Below are 21,425 nucleotides of genomic sequence, written 5' to 3' on the forward strand. Positions count from 1 at the left end.
ATCGTCAACAACACGGCCGTCAGCACGTGGGGCGGCTTAATTCACAAGCATGTGCTCTCTTCTCTGCTTCCTCTGTGGGATTGTTGCTCTGCAGTCACTAGGGAGCCCACATACACACTGGAACTTGTGCTGGTGTATAGAACTATTACATAGATGACTTCAGGGAGAAGAGACAATACTCCATAACAGGAGTGACAGGGAGGTGAGAGCACGCTCCTAATGACATAAGCGGTCGCGGCAGCAGCGGTGGTGGCTGGGGCTGACGGTGCGCAGCGCAGGCCACACACCCGGCGCTGCTCTGGGCGGCTGCTGTTTATTCGCTCAGTCCCATCTGACTCTCCGCAGCCCCCTGGACTGCAGCCGCCAGGCTCCTCTGTCTACGGGATTTCCCAGGCAAAAATACTGGAGTGGACTGCTGTTTCCTTATCCAGGGGATCTTCCCAATCAAGGGACTGAACCTGTGTCTCCTGCCTGGCAGGGGGATTCTTTACCACCAAGCCTCTTGGAGCTTTACATTCAAACCTCACATCCACCCTATGAGGTTGAAACTTACAATCCCATCTCATTGATAAGGATAAGGGCAAATAAATGGTCACATGCCTGTGAAAAGGCAGCGCCAAGGGTCCGAATCCAGCAGTTTGACTCTAGAGACCACTACCCCGCCACTAAGGATATTCTGGAAATTCAACCGCACACATTTATTGGGACCCTGGATGTGCAAGGCATGAGCATACTGCGCACTCAAGGCACGAAGACACAGCACGGCTTTGCTCTGTGTTCGCTCTGACGGACTGTACAGCTCAGAGTTTCTTTTCACCAGTGACTATATTAAAATAGTCTTTACACTCAAAATTCTTCTGTAAAAGCACCAACAGTCCAGAGATTCAAAATTAATCCAGAAGACTTCTGGTTCCTGGGTCTGCATATAAGGAGCTTTTTGCCACTGTATCCTAACAACAAGGAAACAGCTAAAACAGGCTGAAAAATCAACAGCTCTTCTAGGTCCATAAGAGGAAGACACAGAGCAGATTGGTACCATCCTATAAGAGAGACAGACAAATGCAGGGAGTCTCGGCTTACAGGAGAGGCTAATGGACAGAAGCTGCCACAGAAGCCAGGGCGGGGAGCCCTGAGCTGCACCTGGTTAGTTGCCAGAGGCTCAGTGCGGACAGCGCAGAGTTAAAACAGAGGCTCAGTGCGGACAGCTCAGAGTTAAACTCTAGGGGGCCCAGTCACAGAGGGGGCTCCCACAAAGTCAGGGAATTTACTCCAGGAGCTCAAGTAGATTCCCAGGTAAATACTGGAGAAAGCCCCCTGAGGGTTGGGGGAGGGCAAAAGGACACAAAGCTTTCTTTCCCTAGTAAGGTCTACCCTTTGCAGAAACCAGGTAAACAGCGCCTAGCTTGCTAGGGCATTATCAGAGTCTAAGTGGCCTATGGAAGGAAAACACCCAACTCTAGCTCCCTCAAGCCACCCTGTCCCACCTAAGAGGGGAAGGAAAAAACTGAGAAGCACTTGTGAAGTTCAGACTCCAGAGGCACAGGCTCACTGAAAGGCTGAGAGCCAACCGCAGAGCCAGGGAGTGCGTGCCCTCCCCACAGCTCACCACCAGGGAACAGCAGGGGCGCTGCCCCGGTGTGCGCGCCACACCGAGGCATCGAGGAAACCCACAAGGCACACTGAGAGGCACGGACTGCCCTGAAAAGAGAGCGAGCTTCCGAACAGACTCGGCAGGAATGAGGGGCTATCGCCCGGGAACGCAAAAGAACCGCAGCTACGATGCTAAGAACTCTGTCGGATCAAGTAGACAGCACGCAGGAATAGACGGGCAATCGAAGTACAGAGACAGAAACCCTAGAAAGAATAAAAAAGAAATACTAGAGATGGAAAACACTGTAACAGAGGTGAAGAATGCCTCTGACGGGATTAGTAGTAGGCTGGACAAAACTGAGGAAAGGAGCTCTGAGTTAAAGGGTTTATCGACAGCATCCTCAAAAACAGAAAAGCAAAGAGGACAAAGACTAGGAAAAAACAGAACCAAGTACCTAAGACAACCGTAAAAAGGGTAACGTATGTGTAACAAGAATACCAGAAGAAGAGAGAAAAGACCAGAAGAAATATCTGACGTATAATGACAGAATTTCTGCCAAATTAACGTCAAACAAAAAACTACAGATCCAGGAAGCTCAGAGAACACAGAGCAAGATCAATGCCCAAACAAACAAAAAGACTGCTTCACAGCATATCATTTTCAAATTCAGAAAATCAAAGCTAAAGGAAGACTAGTCCACTGGCGCACTGTTGGTGCGAACATAATGTGGCGGTTTCTCAGACACTAAAACCAGAGCCACCGCACGGCCCCGCGCCCACCCCAGGGTGAGCACGCACGCAGCAGCACCACCGTGCGGAAAGATGCGTGCACCCTAGTGTTCTCAGCGGCGTCATTTACAAGTGCCAGGGTATGGGGGCAACCTAAGGGTCCAAAAGCAGCTGAACAGACAAAGATGTGGTGCATGCACACACACGCACACACGCACACGCGCACATGCACACACGCGCACACACACACACACACACACAGAGGAATACTACTCAGCCGTGGAAAAGAGTGAACTTTTGTCATTTGCAGCAACGTGTACGGACTTGGAGGGCATTTTGCTGAATGAAGTGAGGCAGACAGGAAGGTAACGCTGGCGATGTCACTCACATGTGGAGCATAAAAACTACAGCAAGCTAGTGACTGGGACAAAAAGGAAGCAGAGGGGCAGACTCCCGATGAAGAGAGCACCCTAGCGGTCGCCCGTGGGGAGAGCGCAGAAAGGGGGGCATGTAGGGTAGGCGGGAAAAGACCGCTATTTTATGGGACTATATGAAATCATGTGTGTGAAACTTTTGAAAATTGTAAAGCACTATAGAATTTAAAGAACCTTCCATTTAATTTTTAAAAAGTAAGCACAATATCTTTATAATCAACCTAAACCTCAGTGAGTCTAGGACTAGGGTAAGTACGGCAAAAATTCAGAAGAATACACGGTCCTTGCCTTCAATATTTCTTTAACATCGAAGCCAGTGGTTCTAAAACATTAGCAAAGACCAAAATCACCTGGAGAGCTTGTTAAAACGCAGTCCGTTTGGCTATATTCCAAGAATTTCTTACGCTGTCCGTCTGGAACGGGACCTAAGAATATGTGTTTCTGTTAAATAAGTCCCTGGGTAAGGCTGACACTGCTGGTTCAAGAAGCATACTTTAAGAATCACTGGATTACTTCATGGCCTTACAAAAAAACACATGATCATCCTTACTCCTTATTTATGAACTCATGTTCTTGCTCTTGCCCTGAACTTTACTTTGAGGGAATACACTGAACTGGCAACTCAAAAGAATATGGATATGAAAGAATTTGAGAAGATAGGAAAACTATACATGGAAAGGACTAATTGTTTTTGCCTTAAGAGTCAAACATATCTGAACTTTTTCTTGATGACTCAGAGTTATTGCTGATGACAGTTATGCTGTGTTCAAGCTACTTATGTTTACTAAAAGTATAAGTGGTTTATTTCTTTCAGGCTAAATGTTCCTAGATTGCAGCATTGTTGATATTCATTCATTCACTTGGACCTCAGACACTCAGCAATTTCAGCCACAAACAATGAGCTATAACTACAGAAATAATCACGGAGATTGAAAAGGAATGAAAACAGCTAAGAAGAACCAAAGATATGCTTTACTTCCTATTTTTCAGAATAAACTGGAGTCAGCATGGAAGGGTATCTACGATAGCTAAGAGACAAACACAGAAATGGTAAGAAAAACAGGGAGGCATGAAAAAAGCTGCATGGGATTAGGACAGCAGCAGTGATACGGACCGAACAGAGAGAAAGACGCAGACGCGTTAATGAAGACACGTACGCTGAGCAGAAGTGGCCCTAAGAGGGGGGAGAAAGGGAATAAGCTGCTTAAACTGTAGGGTGATTAACTGAAACGACATGCCAAGTCCTAAAAGCCTACATAAGGGTATTATTCTGCCATATCAAAGCATACCGACACCACCACAATCTAGGAACATTCAGCCTGGAAGAAGAAACCACATATACTTAAGCAGCCTGAACATATAGCGGAACTGTCATGAGCAATAACGCTTGAGTCATCAAGAAAAAGTTCAAATATGTTTGACTCTTCAGGCAAAAACAAGTATTTATACACTTCAGCAAAATTTTCCATAAAATTATATCTAAAGCAATTATATTCTGGGAATTAATCCCTGGTGGCTCAGAGGTTAAAGCGTCTGCCTCCAGTGCGGGAGACCTGGGTTCGATCCCTGGGTCAGGAAGATCCCCTGGAGAAGGAAATGGCAACCCACTCCAGTATTCTTGCCTGGAGAATCCCATGGATGGAGGGGCCTGGTAGGCTACAGTCCACGGGGTCGCAAAGAGTCGGACACGACTGAGCGACTTCACCTCACCTCACCTCACCTAGTTAACTGAAAATAGTGGTCCCCAAGATATATATGACTTTTCTCAGGTGTTACTCAAAAAAAAAACAGTCACATGAAAAATAAGATGATTGCTTCAGTTAAAATCTAGTAACTCTTACCAACAGGAACATCTTCAGCTTTTGCAAGGTCATTCTCTTCTATTCCAGGCATGCCTGCATCACCACCTCGTTTGATTTGTTCTGCTCAAGTAACAAAAACATAATTCTGTATTTTTCCTTACATACATTGAAGGAATGTAACAATCAGTTTGTAAAGCAATGGGCTACATCGAATGAGTATCTATAAATCTTGCTTTGGACACAGGTATAACTCTATAGACTTATTATTTTTTTCTTCTCTGTTAAAGGATCCACATTTGAAACAGATACCTACACATAACGGAAGTAAAATCAAACAATATTCTTTACGACCGAAAACGTTCACTTCAAAGTGAGAAGAAGTCAGTTCAGTCTTAACATAAGACAGTAGCAGCACCTTTCCCGTGTGGAGTGTGGCGGCTCGAGGGCTCTCCGCTCTTGCCTGCACCGTCCTCAGCAGCTTCCGGAACGCTTTTAGGCACTGCATGATTGTCCGAATCCAGTTCATTCCCACCTTTTGATTCAAACTTGTGGGCCTCTTGCTGTAAGAGTAAGATTTGCCAACAGTTAAGTATTTTTCAGCTCAAAATGTTAAACTATTGACACAACTAAACATTATTGTGTTAACTAAACATTCTGAAACAATTCATTTTTTTGGAAATACATACCATGGGTCCAAATTCCAAATACTTAATATTCTGAAACAGTTCATTCTATTAACTAAATGTTAATATTTAGTTAATATTAACTAAATATTCTGAAATAGTTCTTTTTTTGACTAAATATTCTGAAATAAACTAAATATCCTGAAATACATACCATGGGTCCAAATTCCAAACACTTAAGAGATATGGGACGTAATATTATTTTTTTGTTCAGTTTTTATACCTAATATGAAGTCAAAGAATAAGTATTTTTTTTAAAGTCTCTAATTACAACAAATGGCCTAAAATGTCAGGCAGAGATAACACCCTTTGGCTATGCTGAGGGAGTGACTGTCAGAAGACAGTCTTGCTGAGCGCTGGCTGCAGAGGCCTGGGGGGAGCATGGGTTCTGGACGGCATGTTTTAACCAAGCAGGAGAGCAGACAGCAGGAGGCTGGCACCCAGGGACCCCCTCAAGTGGGATCGATGGCTATCGACACTCAGGTTCTTCCCCGGGCAGAAACAGCAAGGTGGAAAACAGGCGAACTCTTCCCAGGTGCTCCGCCACTCAAGCACAGGAAGGATGGCAGAACAGTACGCAAGCCAGTGCTCCCTGTAACCTCCCTCACCTGACCATGCCGCCTCCGGGGAACCTTGAATCTTCAGGTTATGATTGCTGCTGCTGCTAAGTCGCTTCAGTCGTGTCCGACTCTGTGCGACCCCACAGATGGCAATCCACCAGGCTCCCCTGTCCCTAGGATTCTACAGGCAAAAACACTGGAGTGGGTTGCCATTTCCTTCTCCAGTGCAGGAAAGTGAAAAGGGAAAGTGAAGTCGACTGCTCAGTCGTGTCCGACTCTTAGCGACCCCATGGACTGCAGCCCACCAGGCTCCTCCGTCCATGGGATTGTCCAGGCAAGAGTACTGGAGTGGAGTGCAGGTTGTGATTAAGCCTGATCCAATCCTGTGGGGCCTAGTTTTCTCTTAACTGGTTGAGCTGTCTCACAGAAAACTGGGAGAGGGACGGATCAAGTACACATGCTTGGGTTGCCATAGTAATATTTAACGCATAATAATATCAACATTAAATGCTTTGCCAACTCTAAAGCACTATGCAGTGTAACCACTGGAAATGTTATAAAAAACAACGGTGCTACGAAATCCACAGGAACTCCAGAAACACAGGAGCCAAGCGGCGAGAACTTGTCACAATGAAGAACGGGCACTTTGACCACCAAGTGTAGGTATTCCGGTGGACCAGGCAATACTCCTGCCATGTCTCACAGTTTGCAACTTGTTTTCAAGCCTGTCCTCTAGTAGAGATAGTGAACAGTTTTAAGGAAAGCAAAATAAAACTGAGGCTTAAAGAAGTTATATAGTTTGTTCAAGATTACAAAGATGGAGACGTGTGGAAAGGGATTCAAACCATCTTTCTTACTCCCACAGGATTTGGGAACTTGATAAGCAATAGCCAATTTTCAGAGCTTAACTGCTGGTGCATGACATGATAAACTGAAATTTCTGAACATATCAGTATAAAGACCAAAGGTGAGAAAATCCATGAGGTACACAACCTAAGCCGTCCTGCATCTCTGTGCATTTTCGCTGTAATGCCACATTATAAGGCAACTTCCATAGTACGTACTCCACAGCTTTATGATATGGATAAAACAAACAAACGAAACTTAAAAGTCAACAAACTACTGGTCCAAAATACTTCTCCATTTAAAACACTTAGCAAAGATATTGTCCTTTGATTCACTATTAACACAACAGTTTTCTGCGAATGGACAATAATAAATACAATTAATAAAACAGGATGGCTTTCTAAGTGTAATATTGTTGATTTGGTAAGGGGGCACCTAGTTCCTTCTTAAATATAGTTTTTACTCTGAAATAATTCAAATTTATAGAAAAGTAATTACCAATCACTCAATTTCCCTTAGTGTCAACATCACATTAGCAAGATACATTTGCAAACCTAAGAAAACAGCATTAGCACATGATTAACTCAACTCCAGCCTTCATTTAGACTTCACTGCTTTTTCCATTAAGGCCTTCTTCTGCCCCAGGACCCAATCCGGGACGCCACGCTGCGTGCACGAATCCACTCACTCGCATTTCACTGCGCCACAGCTCAGCACCAGGCCTTCTTAAGTCTCCTCTGCGCTCAGCTGTGCCCGACTCTTTGCGACCCCAGGGACTGTCCCCTGTAGGCTCCTCTGTCCAGGGGATTTCCCAAGCAAGTACGCTGGAGTCGACTGCCATTTCCTTCTCCAGGGGATCTTCCCAACCCAGGGACAGAGCCTGTGTCTTCCAGGTGTCCTGTGCTGGCAGGAGGGTTCTTCACCACTGAGCCACCTGGGAACCCAAGTCTCCACTGGTCTGTAACAACTAACCTTCCTTTGTGATAGCAGGAAAGCAGTACACAAATGAGTGTGGCTGTGTTCTAATAAACTGTATTTCTAGACACTGAGATTCGAGTCTCTTACAGCTTTCCCATGTCGTAAAACATTCTTTTGATTTTTTAACCATTTTTAAAATGCAATAACCACTTTTTTTGGCTGATGGGCAGTATGGGGGAAAAAGGCAGGAGGTTGCAGTTAGTTTGCTGACCCTTCCTCAGAGTAATTTCTAAGACAGGCATGTACTTGGTTAAGGAAAAAAATCCCTGAACACACCTTATGCTTGTTTCTTATAGCTTATAATGGATTTGTACCTGTGAAAAACAACTCAGATTTCACAGAATTAAGTCATGGTAGCTGAAGAATACAAACTGAGGATGAGGAGCAGAACGAGGCGCTGGTGTGTCATCCTAGAAAGACGTTCTCTTAAGAGAACTTAAGGTTAAGCACCTCTATTTCTCTCCACCTTGTTCCATTTAGGGCAGGATAAGGGCAAAGAACGGGACAGGATATTAGTTAATTAACAATATAAAAATAGGCTAAAATAGAAGAGCAGAAAGAGAGAACCACACTTGCCAGGAGAAAGGAAAAAGCTGACATACTGCTTCTTGGGAGCAGAGAACGAACTTCTCCCATCACTTATACACTGGGCTCGTGACGCCGCGGTTCCAACAGCAAGCCTCTGGTCCTCGTCCTTTTGTGTTCTAAGCTGCTGCTGCTGCTGCTGCTGCTGCTGAGTCGCTTCAGTCGTGTCCAACTCTGTGCGACCCCATAGACGGCAGCCCACCAGGCTCCCCCACCCCTGGGATTCTCTAGGCAAGAATACTGGAGCAGGTTGCCATTTCCTTCTCCAATGCATGAAAATGAAAAGTCAAAGTGAAGTCGCTCAGTCGCGTCCGACTCTTAGCAACCCCATGGACTGCAGCCCACCAGGCTCCTCCGTCCATGGGATTTTCCAGGCAAGAGTGCGGGAGTGGGGTGCCATTGCCTTCTCCATTTCTGTTCTATGAAGTGAAGTGAAGTGAAGTTGCTCAGTCATGTCCAACTCTTTGCAACCTCATAGACTGTAGCGTACCAGGCTCCTCTGTCCATGGGATTTTCCAGGCAACAGTACTGGAGTGGATTGTCATTTCCTTCTCCAGGGGATCTTCCCAACCCAGGGCTCAAACCCGGGTCTCCCGCACTGTAGACAGATGCTCTACCGGCTGGGCCACCAGTTCTGCAGGGTTGCTCAGAGACCTCGCCCAGGTTTCCCTGTTAAGATCTTACAGGAAAAGCGAACAAACTCTCGGCCAAACCACTGCTATGCCCCTCTGCGCATGCAGGGTCCCGGCATTGTCTACTGGCTGCCCCCGGGCCTCAGCCCCACTAAGGCAGCTCACTCATGCCTGCCATCTCCCTGCAACCTACCCCACGTCTCTGCAAGGAAGGCTGCAGACAGACAGCAGCTGTTTCACTTTATGGTTAAAAAAAAGATGCCCTCAATATCATGTTGCAAAATGGTGAAAAAACAGAGCATGGAAACCTGGTTTCCTGAGCTTCTAGTCCTTTAGATGTGAGACCACCAAAGACCAAGGAAAACACTGTTCACTCTTCAACCTCTCTTTACGCTACATCACAAGCCTTTATGCAGACGATAGCTGGGCAGACTAGACTGCGGGCCGTGAAAGGCGAGTGTCGTCAAGACTTGTAAATTTAAAATTCCTTCTGTTTCTAGCAAGACTTCCATAATATTTACCTACTGGAACTGTATGACTTAACAAAAGAATTTGCTATCCCCAAAATATGAAAATAGTGGCTAGCATTTCATTTCTGTATTTCAAGAAAGGAATCAGAAACAACAAAGATTGGTAAGTAAAAGTTTCTCAATTTTTTTTTCCTATTTCTCAAAAGCATAAAATACAAAGTAACTGATTTTTCAGTAACATGATTATCCACTTACAAACTGAGAAATAAACAGCAAAAATTACTTTTAAAAGTCTGGTAAAAGTTATTTAGCTCAAAGTTAGTTTTAAGAGCTGAGGTTTTATTTTTGCAAATGTTTAATTTACTCAGTACTAAAGCCACTGAAGTCATTTTTAGAATTACATAGGCTAAAATACTTAAAAATATGTTTTATGACAAAAATACAAATTTTAACTTCTAAATTATAAGATTTATAACAAGAATATATTTTAAGTATTTTTAAAATTTACCTTTTGTTCCTGCAAAAACTGGGCTGCTAACTTTTTAATATTTTCTTCATGCTGAGCTCTTAACTCCTTGATCTGTTGTCCACACTGAAAACTAAATTAGAAAGTCATTCTTTTAGACTATAATATCTTGGGTAGATTCTCAAAGATGTTTAGAAGTTGAAAACATACATCTGTATGGATAAAGCATTCAGTCAGCAGGAGAGTGGATAGAAGAGGGCAGAGAGCAGACGTGAAGACAGCTCACAGTCAAAATTCTTAAAATACCTGAGTCCTTAATAGAAGATGAAAATATTGATAAAGCTAATTAAAAAAAAATTAGAAAGATGAATTTTTAAAAAGAAATTTTAAGCAGTTGCAGCAGATGAGTCATCAAATAGTATTGAGTTATCCAAAAAGTTCGTTTGCGTTTTTCTGTAAGATGTTATGAAAAACTCGAACTAACTTCTTGGCCAACCCAATACTTTCAACACAATAATAAAAGCCTAAACCATAAAAAGAGCAAGAACAGAAAAAACTAATAAAAAAGACAGAATGCAACCAGCAAGACAAAATGTAAAGGCACAAACAGATAAAATTATGAATTTCAACTGGACAAGCAGGCAAAGAACACAGAAAGATCATTCATGTAAAAAGAAACAACAGATACATAGAAAAATGTTACCTTCCACCATTTAAAATGCAAATTAAGCTTCCTGTATGTATATATAGTACTTTCCTTATTCCTATACTAGTGAAATTAAGTTAGAATTATAAAAGTCAATGTTGGTGGGGCTACAGGGAAACATTTACAGTATAAATTAGTATAGTCATTTTACAAAGCAATCTTTCATATATGTGATAAGACCAATAAAACATTCTATCTCAGAAGTTCTGTATTAGAATATAATCAGTGAAATAAGAAGAAAAAAAAATCCTTTTTGCACAAAGATTTTTCCAGTTGATAATCGTAACAGTGAGAAAAGGAAAACTCCTACAGCGGTCCAGCAATTGGGAAAGAGTAAAAAAGCTCTAGCATACTAATATACTGGACTAATTTATTACCTCTAAGTATGTCAACCTTTAATCCTAAAGATACATGGAAAATTCCTGAACACCATTAGATTAAAACCACGTATGTAGTAGACGCATACTGATAGCTGGCAAGAGTAAGATGTCAGAAATGGACAAACAGTTTAAAATACGGTGAATCAATCTAATTTTTGGTATGCAGACCTAAAAAATACCTTTTACTGTAAAACAGATTTCTTACATGATTTTCTGTCTTACAATGTCTACAATGTCTTACAATGTCTACAAGGGTAGATTCAACATGACTTGTATGAGATATTTTCATGTTCTTCAAGCTATCAAAATAAAAGAAAACAGATTTCACAGACACATACAAAGACAACAGAAAAGGAATTTATTATTGTTTTTTTAGAAAAGGAATTTAAAAGACTTAGTAAAATGAAAGAAGAGAAGAAAAACAGACTCTAGAAAGGAAATGAATTGCCTGAATGTTGGACAAATATTCAAGATTCATAGGTACTTACTGCAGGCAGAATCTTACCTCTCATACTCTAACCTCTTCACAAGGTAAGTATTGTTCTTCCTGTAGTCTTGAAGTTGGTCTTCCTGTCGAAGAAACTCCTGACGAAGCTCAGCGAGTTGCTCTATCCACAGAACGCAAACAAAACAAAGCGCAGGAATGAAGTCTCCTCGCTCTACCACTTCCCGTTAAGAAGGGGTGGGGCTCCTAAACCACATACAGGCCCAATTTATGCACTCATCCTCTCGAGAAGCTAAATTACGTGACTAGTACCATATTTAATTGCCTTTCGTACACATGTATAGACAATAAAATTTATTTTTAAAACAAGACAGCCTCAGTGGCTTTCACATCAATCAGAAATATTTAAAAATTATACATCTTTACCCATTATATAGACCATATGCTAAGCTGTGGAAGCAGACCATGAAGAGCTGCCTCTCTTTCTAACCCTAACTGCTTTAGAAAGTAGGGGGGAAATCATATTTTTTAGATGTGTTGGCTATGGATGCAGAATTCATTTTAAAATCACATTTGATTCCCAACTTAGGGACCAATCTCTTTAGATCTGACTTCCAGTTCTGCTACTGAATTACATCCACATACACCAAGATTCCATTTACAAAGCTTATAATCTCTGGACCAGAGCTAAATGTTTTAGTTGTAATGAATAATATGACATTTCAAACTGGATAGTAAATTAAAAGCTGAGCCAGATGCTCGTTTGTGAACATTTAATCTATAACCACTGGCCTCACGTTTTCTAGAGTTGCTCCATCGAATCCTACAAAAAAAAAATCCAGCCAAGGAAGAGAAAATCTGCCAACAGCCTTATCAGTTAAGCAAAAGCAGTAATTAAGAGAGTCTTGATTTTCATAAATGGGAACAGAGGTCTATTCTATATAAGCAACATCTACTTATTAAGACTAAAATATAATTTCTAACTATAATATGCCAATATTATAACATCTGCTTTTCAAAGAAGGCTTAACAAATTAGTCTTATTACTTTAAAGGCGCCCAGAAATCCTTGTAAGTTTTTAAAAAGCAGATATAAACATAAACTTTTAATATAAATATATCCATGTAAAAAATAAGAATAAAATTACATCAAAATGCTATCAGTGATTAAGCTTAGTGGTGGGATTCTGAGCGCATTTTTTTTCTCTACAACTTTTATTGTGGAATCATAACTACAGTAACAATAACAAATAAAAATGTTCAAGTCACATGAATGCTTGATGAGGTATATAAAGTTTAACAATATGCATGTAATAGCTATTGTATAGGATTAATAATCAAATATGAAATGTAAATGATTTACATAAAATGCTTGTAGTTGATAATTATGCTTGCCTATTCAAGCCACATTTTTTATTATTTTAAAACTTTAATTAAGGTATAACACTATGTGAGTTCACGGCATACATGCTGATTTGATTCACCAACACGCTGTAAAATGACTACCCCATCACATCAGCCAACACCTCCACCGTCTCACATAACTACCATTTTTTGTGTGTGGTGAGAACATTTGGGACCTACTCTTTCAGCAACTTCCAAGTATATAATACAGCGTTGTTACAGCACAATATTGTTAACTGTAATCATCACAGATCACCAAACCTTACTCGTCTTGTAACCAACAGTTTGTACCCTTCAGCCAACACCTCATGTTCCCCACACATCTCCCAAACCCTGGAACCACCATTCTACTCCCTGTCTCTGTGAGTTTAGCCCAAGTCACATTTTAAATTTCTCCACCTGCTCTATTAACTCTACAATATGCAAACATGGTTGATCTCTGTAGTTTCCAGTCACGTCCCCTACCTCAGATAAAAGTAACAAATGAGGCCAGGTATCCATGAAACACATACTCAGCTTGTCACCTGCTCCCTAGTCCCACCTACTAAGAAGCAGAGGGCAAGAGGGAGCAGAACCCTCAGCTACGGATGTTGATTCTAAAGAACAATGAGATCCTGGCAGAAGGCAGTGACAAAAAGTTTCGTAGCTTATAGACAGAGTTAACGAGCAAAGATTCCAGAACTGAAAAGTTACTTCAATTAAAAAAAAAAAGTCAAACCAGAAGGGTAATGGATCTCAACTGCTGATCTACAAGACCCCTTCAGGCTTCTTTTCCCTATACAATAAACTCACTAAACAGCTAAGTTTACCTTCAGAATGAACGTGAGGCATGTATGATTTCTAGATTTGAAATTGCTTCTCTGCTTCCCCAAAATGCTTCTCACTAACAGTATTTGAAATATCTTTATCAGGAAATAAAGTCTTCCATTTTTAAATGGAGATAAAAGGCTTAAAATTCAATTGACAAAAAAAAAAAAAACCAGTATTAATTTCAGTGCATGTAAAGTACCAGGTTCTAAGGGTATGGTTTTTCCAGTGGTCATGTACAGATGTGAGAGCTGGACCATAAAGAAAGCTGAGCGCCAAAGAACTGATGCTTTTAAACTGTGGTGTTGGAGAAGACTCTTGAGAGTCCCTTGGACTGCAAGGAGATCCAACCAGTCCATCCTAAAGGAGATCAGTCCTGGGTGTTCATTGGTAGGACTGATGTGGAAGCTGAAACTCCAATACTTTGGCCACCTGATGCAGAGAGCTGACTCATTTGAAAAGACCCTGATGCTGGGAAACACTGAGGGCAAGAGGAGAAGGGGAAGACAGGATGAGATGGTTGGATGGCATCACCGACTCAGTGGACATGGGTTTGGGTGGACTCTAGGAGCTGGTGATGGACGGGGAGGCCTGGTGTGCTGCAGTTCATGGGATTGCAAAGAGTCGGACACGACTGAGCGACTGAACTGAACTGAACTGAACCCGTCTGAATACAGGGAAAGGAATATAAAGCATGGAGCTGATGGTGCTTTGAATAGTTTAAAATAAAGACTTGAAAGGGGTAACAGTAGAGCTGCCTGGGGGTCTAGTGGTTAGGGTTCTACAGTCTCACTGCTGTGGCCCAGGTTCAGTCCCTGGTCAGGAAACTGATATCACACAAGCCACATGGCAAGGCCAAGGAAGAGCGGGGGTGGGGTGGGGTATAAATAGACCAAAAAGCAAAAGTAAAGATGGAAGTTTTCTGTATCAGTTTTACTTCCAGCTGAGTGCCATGTGTTTTATTTTGAACCCAAAGATACTCTGTCTGGTAGGCTGCTCAAGGTCAGCACAGCAGAATGCTCCGCGTAACTTAAAGAGCGTCAGACCCAAGGCTGACTGTCCAGACGAGCAATAACAGCAACAGCAGCGCGTGCTATAGAGGGCATGGCCATAGTCCCTCAACTTAACTTCAAAAGATTAGGGATATGGTTGAGAAAGGGGTTGCCTAGGATGAGCTTTTAAAGCCAAAAAAAAAACACAACTTACTTTCCAAACATTTTTATTTCAAATTTTCTTTCAGTGATAGGCATAAAAAAGGGTAAGTTATTCTAAATAAATCAATGTACACTAGGATGTTAATTTACTTTCTCAGGCACTAAAAACAACTCCAATCTTTTTATTTCCAAGAAAATATTAATTATCATAAGGGTTTTTTTTAAAAAGAATCTGATGTGTATTAACTCCAATATAACTGACATTAATGGCAATGAAAACAGGCAAATATGGATTATACTGTCAACTTGTCAAGAAGTTAGTTTCAGTAGAAATAGTTCCTAAGGTGCAAAAGTCACATGAATGAAACTCAATCTCACGAGTCCAAAAGTTGCACAGTTATGAGCTCAAATCAAATCTTTTTTCTTCGCTAAAGTCTATCACCTAAATTTCAAAACATCTCAAGACTTACTTCAACTCTGGACACACACAGTGCGGTAAAGATTTTTACTCAGTAACACGGGCTGTCATTTTCTCCGACATATACAAGGAAAGCCCTAGTCCATCACTATTTAGTGAGAAATCGCTCTGATGACAAGCAGAATCATTTGCACAAAGTGCGAGCTGCCAGCAGCACTGGTGGGGTGCCGCCTTCTGCGCCATCCTGCACACGCCTGTGAGCCAAACAGGGGCGAGCGCGGCACAGATGCCACAGAGACAGCCGTGGCCGCCGGGCGAGCTCCTAACAGAAGACCCAAGCGGCTCAAATCCGAGACCGTGCGCCGGGAGTGGCCCCGCGTCTGGGCTGTGAGCCACTGAGGCTGCCCCTAGCGGTTCTGCCTGGTGAGGGCCAAAGCTTGCATGAATTAGCCAGCGCAGGCTGGCTTCCTCAAGGGAGTGTTAACAACACATTACCTAATCCTACAGAGGTTCAAAACGGTTATAAAGAAAAATTTATGAAATCAGAGAGCAAGTACTACCCACATGGATAAATTCAGAGAAACTGCATGCAAAGTTTTAAAATACATAGTGTTGTAATCAGAGGGTGTGAAGGAAAAGAGGGATAGTCCTTAGACCCCAAGCTCCAAAGGCCAGGGATAGCATGAAGTAACGCGAGCAGGGTATAGAGCTTGTTCTAACTATTATTTTTCATAAAAGCTTTAGACATCTCCTATCACCGCACCAACCCCAATATTCACTGGAAGGACTGACGCTGAAGCGCCAATACTTTGGCCACCTGATGTGAAGAGCGGCCTCAGTGGGAAAAGACCCTGATGCTGGGAAAGACTGAAGGCAAGAGGAGAAGAGGGCGGCGGATGGTTAGACAGCATCACCAACTCAACGGACACGGCTTGAGCAAAGCTCCGGGAGGCGGTGGAGGGCAGAGGAGCCCGGCGTGCCGCAGCCCATCGGGTCCTGAGGAGCCACACTCGGCTTAGCGACTGGAGGGCAACAGCCACTTCATCGGAATGAAGCAGACACACTGCTCATCTGTCCAGTCCCCCTCCAGGCTCCCTGATTTCCGTTCCAGGCTTCCTTGGTCCCAGGGAATCTAAACTACTGAGCTTGGGGACCTGCCCAAAGCACTCCCAGAACCGAGTGGACTATTTCAGCAGGCTGGACACAGTACAGAGGGATCGCTCCTAACCCTTTCCCTCGCAAGCTGACAGTCTCCGAAGCGACACCGCAATTTTCTTTAAAGATTCTTTTACCATTTCATTGTATGAAATCTCTCCACAGCACAAGAATAAAATGCAGACCTCAAATTTTAACTTGTACTTATTATATATAAAACAACATTAAAAATTTTTTATTATCTCTTAAGACAAAAGGAAACGTTTTGCCATCAGAGGAGCTTTGTTCAAAACTCTATTTCATTTAGCTGTCTGAGTTGAGGATTTCTTAATTCTTCAGGATTTTAAACATTTAGTGAACTGTAATTTGTAAGTAAGTTTCTTACCCTTTAAATGATGTATGTCTGCCATCTGATATGATATGTTGTTCTGCAGTTTAACCTGAAAAAAAATTGTCTTAATTTTACTAAAGAATAGGTAGTTTTGCTCATATTTACCTTTTCCCCCTCATATTCACTTTGAGCTTGATAATAAGTACAAAAGAAAAATATTTAAGTTACGTATGCCACATTTTCCAAAGAGAATTGTAAGTTCTGATTTTGTAATATTCATTTTAAATTTGCATAAGAATATTCATTTAACTTAATATATAGTGCAACACTGTTTGAAAGTTTGAGGTGAATATTGCTTTTTTGAAAAAAAAAAATCAGATTTTTTTCCAAAATCTTACCAGAAGATTTTCAACTCTATATCAAGAAAAGAATTAATGCCAAGTCGGAAGTACTTATTGTTCATCAAGCTCCCCCAAGAGGACAGATATTATACAGGGCTCTCTGCTGCAGTCGCTGTCCTCTAGAAGCCAGCACACAGGAGGGCCAGGAACTGAAAGCACACCCAGACACGGCTCAGACTAAGCCTTACCTCTTAATTCAAGAATTAAGACAAGGCATGTCCCAGACAGGATATCAAGCAACGAACTACAGTGACTCAGTTCTTGTTTAAACAGGTTTCAGCTAACTGTAAGTCCAACTACAGTATCACTACAAACAGTTCTCTTGTCAATCTTAACAGTGACATTATTTTGAAAGGCATAGATTGATTTACGTTGATCAAATGCAGTACGATGAGTGGCAAATGATTATGCTACATACCACTTAAATCTCTAAAGAAAAAAAATTTTTAATTTTTCATCTTGAAATAATTTTAGGGTCATAGGAAATTGCAAAGATAGTACAGAGAAGTCCCATATACCCTTCACACAATTTCCCCCAGTGGGTACATCACAACTTCAAAACCAGGAAACTGACACTGACCCAACAGGTACAGCTCTACGCTGTCTTATCATACGTATAGATTCGTGGAAACACCACCAGACTCAAGATACAGAACTCTGCTGTCATCACAAATATCTCCCTCATGCTATCCTTTACACTCAAACCTATCCTGCTTCCCCACTATTCCTGATCCCAGGTAACCACCAGTTTGTTCCCCATCTCTGTAATTTTATCACTTCAAGAATGTTGTATAAATATAATCAAGTGGTATGTGACCTTCTGAGGCTCTTTTCAATCTGCAGAATGTGCCTGGGCTTCCTGCCTGCCAGTGCAGGAGACAGAGGAGACGGGGTGGATCCCTGGGCAGGGAAGACCCCTGGAGGAGGAAACGGCAGCCCGCTCCAGTGTTCTTGCCTGGAGGACCCCATGGAAAACCCCATGGACAGAGAAGCCTGGTGGGCTACAGTCTATGGGGTTGCAGAGTCAGACACAACTGAAGCAACTTGGCACACATCAATATTTCACTTCTCTCTATTGCTGAATAATATTCCACGCTTAGTCGCTCAGTCATGTCCGACTCTTCGCAACCCCACAGACTATACAGTCCATGGAAGTCTCCAGCCAGAATACTGGGTTCCCGGGGATCTTCCCAACCCAGGGATCAGACCCACTTCTCCTGCGGCCCCTACACTGCAGGTGGATTCTTTACTGCTGAGCCACCTGGGAGGTCCAAGTATTTACCAGCTGGCCCTTTATAGAAAAAGTTTGCCAACCCCTAGTCCGAACTGACGGGATGAGGACAAGAGACAAATATATGTGGGAGAGATCAAAGGGGAACAACGGATAGTCTGACTGACTGATTAGACTGAGGAGTGAAGAGGGAACCTTTGGGTCACGTCTCAGTTTCTAGACGGAGGGGACTAAGGGGAGTGAGACTGCAGCCCTCCACCTCAGGGAAACACGGGGGGAGCAGGCCTGCAATGGGAGGGAGCCGTGGGGAGACGGCGTTGCTTCAGGTCTGAATCCAGTGAACCTGAGGCACTCGTGACACAGCCAAGAGGAGATCTTTCATAGGGAGCTGGGTCTGGGAGCGTGGAGTTGACCGAAGAGCCACGACCAACCTGGACCGCATATTAAAAAGCAGAGACATCACTCTGTCAACAAAGGTCCGTCTAGTCAAGGCTATGGTTTTTCCTGTGGTCATGTATGGATGTGAGAGTTGGACTGTGAAGAAGGCTGAGTGCTGAAGAATTGATGCTTTTGACCTGTGGTGTTGGAGAAGACTCTTGAGAGTCCCTTGGGCTGCAAGGAGATCCAACCAGTCCATCCTAAAGGAAATCAGTCCTGAATATTCACTGGAAGGACTGATGCTGAAGCTGAAGCTCCAATACTTTGGCCACCTGATGCGAAGAGCTGACTCATTTGAAAAGACCCTGATGCTGGGAAAGATTGAAGGCAGGAGGAGAAGGGGACAACAGAGGATGAGATGGCTGGATGGCATCACCGACTCGATGGACCCGAGTTTGAGTGAACTCCGGGAGTTGGTGATGGACAGGGAGGCCTGGCGTGCTGCAGTCCTTGGGGTCACAGAGATGGACACAGCTGAGTGACTGAACTGAAATGATTTGAGAGTTACTAGCAATTCACTTTTGCTTTTCACTTTCATGCACTGGGGAAGGAAATGGCAACCCACTCCAGTGTTCTTGCCTGGAGAATCCCAGGGACGGGGGAGCCTGGTGGGCTGCCATCCATGGGGTCGCACAGAGTCGGACATGACTGAAGTGACTTAGCAGCAGCAGCAGCAGCATACAAATAGGAGAAGGCAATGGCACCCCACTCCAGTACTCTTGCCTGGAAAATCCCATGGATGGAGGAGCCTGGTGGACTGCAGCCCATGGGGTCGCTAAGAGTCAGACACGACTGAGCAACTTCACTTTCACTTTTCACTTTCATGCATTGGAGAAGGAAATGGCAACCCACTCCAGTGCTCTTGCCTGGAGAATCCCAGGGACGGGGGAGCCTGGTGGGCTGCTGCCTATGGGGTCGCACAGAGTTGGACACGACTGAAGTGACTTAGCAGCAGCAGCAGACAAATGGCAATGGAAACCATGGGAATGAGCTCACTGATGAAAAGCTGCAAGAGACAGCAGGAAAAGCTGACACCAACAGCTGTGTGGTCTGCGATCGAAGGGCTGCTCCCTAACAACTTCTAGTTAGTCTCTGTCTATTTTCTTCCCACTTCTTTTCCAGTAGCCCCCCTCCAATCTGTGATTTTGCTTTCTGTGGTTCCAGTTACCAGCAGTCAACTGTGGCCTGAAAATTGAGGAAAGAAACAATTCTCAAGCTTTAAACTACGTGCTGTTACGAGTAACGTGGTGGAATCCGGGCTGACACGGTCTGTTGCGCCTGGGATCCCTAACCATCATCATCGCCTGCTGCTAACAGCCGACTCACAGCACCACGGCTCGACGAGCCGAGATCACCCAGAGCAAGCGCTCCTCCTCCTGACCTATCGCCAGAAGGCCAAGAGCAGCCTAACGCTGCGCCATTTCCTCACCGCACATCATCACAAGGTGAGTCAGGTGAGAGACATTCTGGGAGGGAGAGAACACATTCATGTAACTCTGATTTCAGGATATTGTTGTAACTGTCCTATTTTATTATTGTTGCTGCTAATTTCTTACTGGCCTAATTTAGAAATTAAACTTTATCATAGGTATGTATGTGTGTACAGCGAAGTTGCTCAGTCGTGTCCGAATCTAGGGGTTTAGGCTACCTGTGGTTTCAGGTATACACGGGCAGTTCTAGGGATACCTTCCCTGTGGATACGCGGGTTACTGTATTTCCATGATGCAGTTTCCTTTTGCATTCTTTACCCCTCCAAAGACCACAGCTATCCCTCATTTTGTTTACAACAAGTTTTCATTTCTTTGGTTTTTTTAATTCATTTTTATGATGCTATTCCGGCTTCTCTGTATTCTCTTTTAAATTGTACTCTTGAAACAGCTAGAGAGATGCTATTTTTGAATACCAGCCTATGAGGGACCTCAGCTTCCTGGACTGTCTCTTTCATATTCTAAAACTCTTAAAAAAATTTTTAATGGAGAAGAGGAAATTCACTCTATAGACTATGAAAGTACTAAAGGATATTATGAGCAGTGCTGCTTTATTCTTATCAGTTTAATTTTCTCGTCAACCTTTTTAATTGAGGATGGAGACGCTGATCCCAACGGCTCATGTATACAGTCCTCTTATTTCAAAAGCTGCTCTGGAACAATTAAAGAGAAAACCACAGCCTGTCTAAATAAAAGCCTTTCTTAATTCAAACAGAATGAACTTATTTCCCACCTCATTCTCTGGCCGGGTAAAGATTTTCCAGTTAGCTTCTCAGACCCCCTCTACGGCACATCTCATGTTCTCCACTGTCCCTCTCGGTCTCTGCAGCAGGATTCCCACGAACGTCTTATCCTCAGCGTTTAGTGCTAGCAGCAGGCACCAGTTCCCAGCTGATCTCACTTTCTGTCCCCGCCAGCTCCACAGCGCTGCTCACCTCGCCTTCCACGTGCCTCTGAGCAGAGCTGCCAAAGGTCCACTCAGAGGCCTCCGGTAGATCATTAGACCCAGAAGCTCTCTCCCTTCTACAGCACTTTTATTTTGTTGTTTAGTTTCAGAGTCTAGATGTCTGCTACTAAATTATCTGTTCGTGTTTTTGACACTGCACTACCACGGGCATCTGATACCTCTTCTCTCCACATACACAACGCAATCCCCCAAATCCTTATGTAGCTCCTGAAACAGTTTGACAAAAAATTCTCCTAACTTTCAGTCTTACCCTTTTTAAGGCAATCTGAATGTGTTCCTTACCTACTATGCACTCACTCCTTTGTTTTTGCAAAATCCGAGTATGCA

At 43.1% G+C, this 21,425-nt stretch overlaps 1 protein-coding gene across 2 annotated transcripts in view; it reads right to left on the reverse strand.

Moving 5' to 3' along the window:
* Window positions 1–21,425, reverse strand: part of GOLM2 (golgi membrane protein 2) — an 87,590-nt gene that overhangs the window by 38,883 nt on the left and 27,282 nt on the right. For both annotated transcript variants that reach the window (XM_068963986.1, XM_068963985.1), the window contains exons 2-6: window positions 16,629–16,683; window positions 11,367–11,469; window positions 9,818–9,908; window positions 4,971–5,115; window positions 4,595–4,675 (exon numbers count right to left, since the gene is read on the reverse strand). In XM_068963986.1, the coding sequence (XP_068820087.1) occupies window positions 4,595–4,675; window positions 4,971–5,115; window positions 9,818–9,908; window positions 11,367–11,469; window positions 16,629–16,683 (475 nt within the window). The remainder of the gene's footprint in view (window positions 1–4,594; window positions 4,676–4,970; window positions 5,116–9,817; window positions 9,909–11,366; window positions 11,470–16,628; window positions 16,684–21,425) is intronic.

Source organism: Capricornis sumatraensis, chromosome 2 (genome assembly GCF_032405125.1).
Source record: "Capricornis sumatraensis isolate serow.1 chromosome 2, serow.2, whole genome shotgun sequence".
NCBI lineage: Eukaryota > Metazoa > Chordata > Mammalia > Artiodactyla > Bovidae > Capricornis > Capricornis sumatraensis.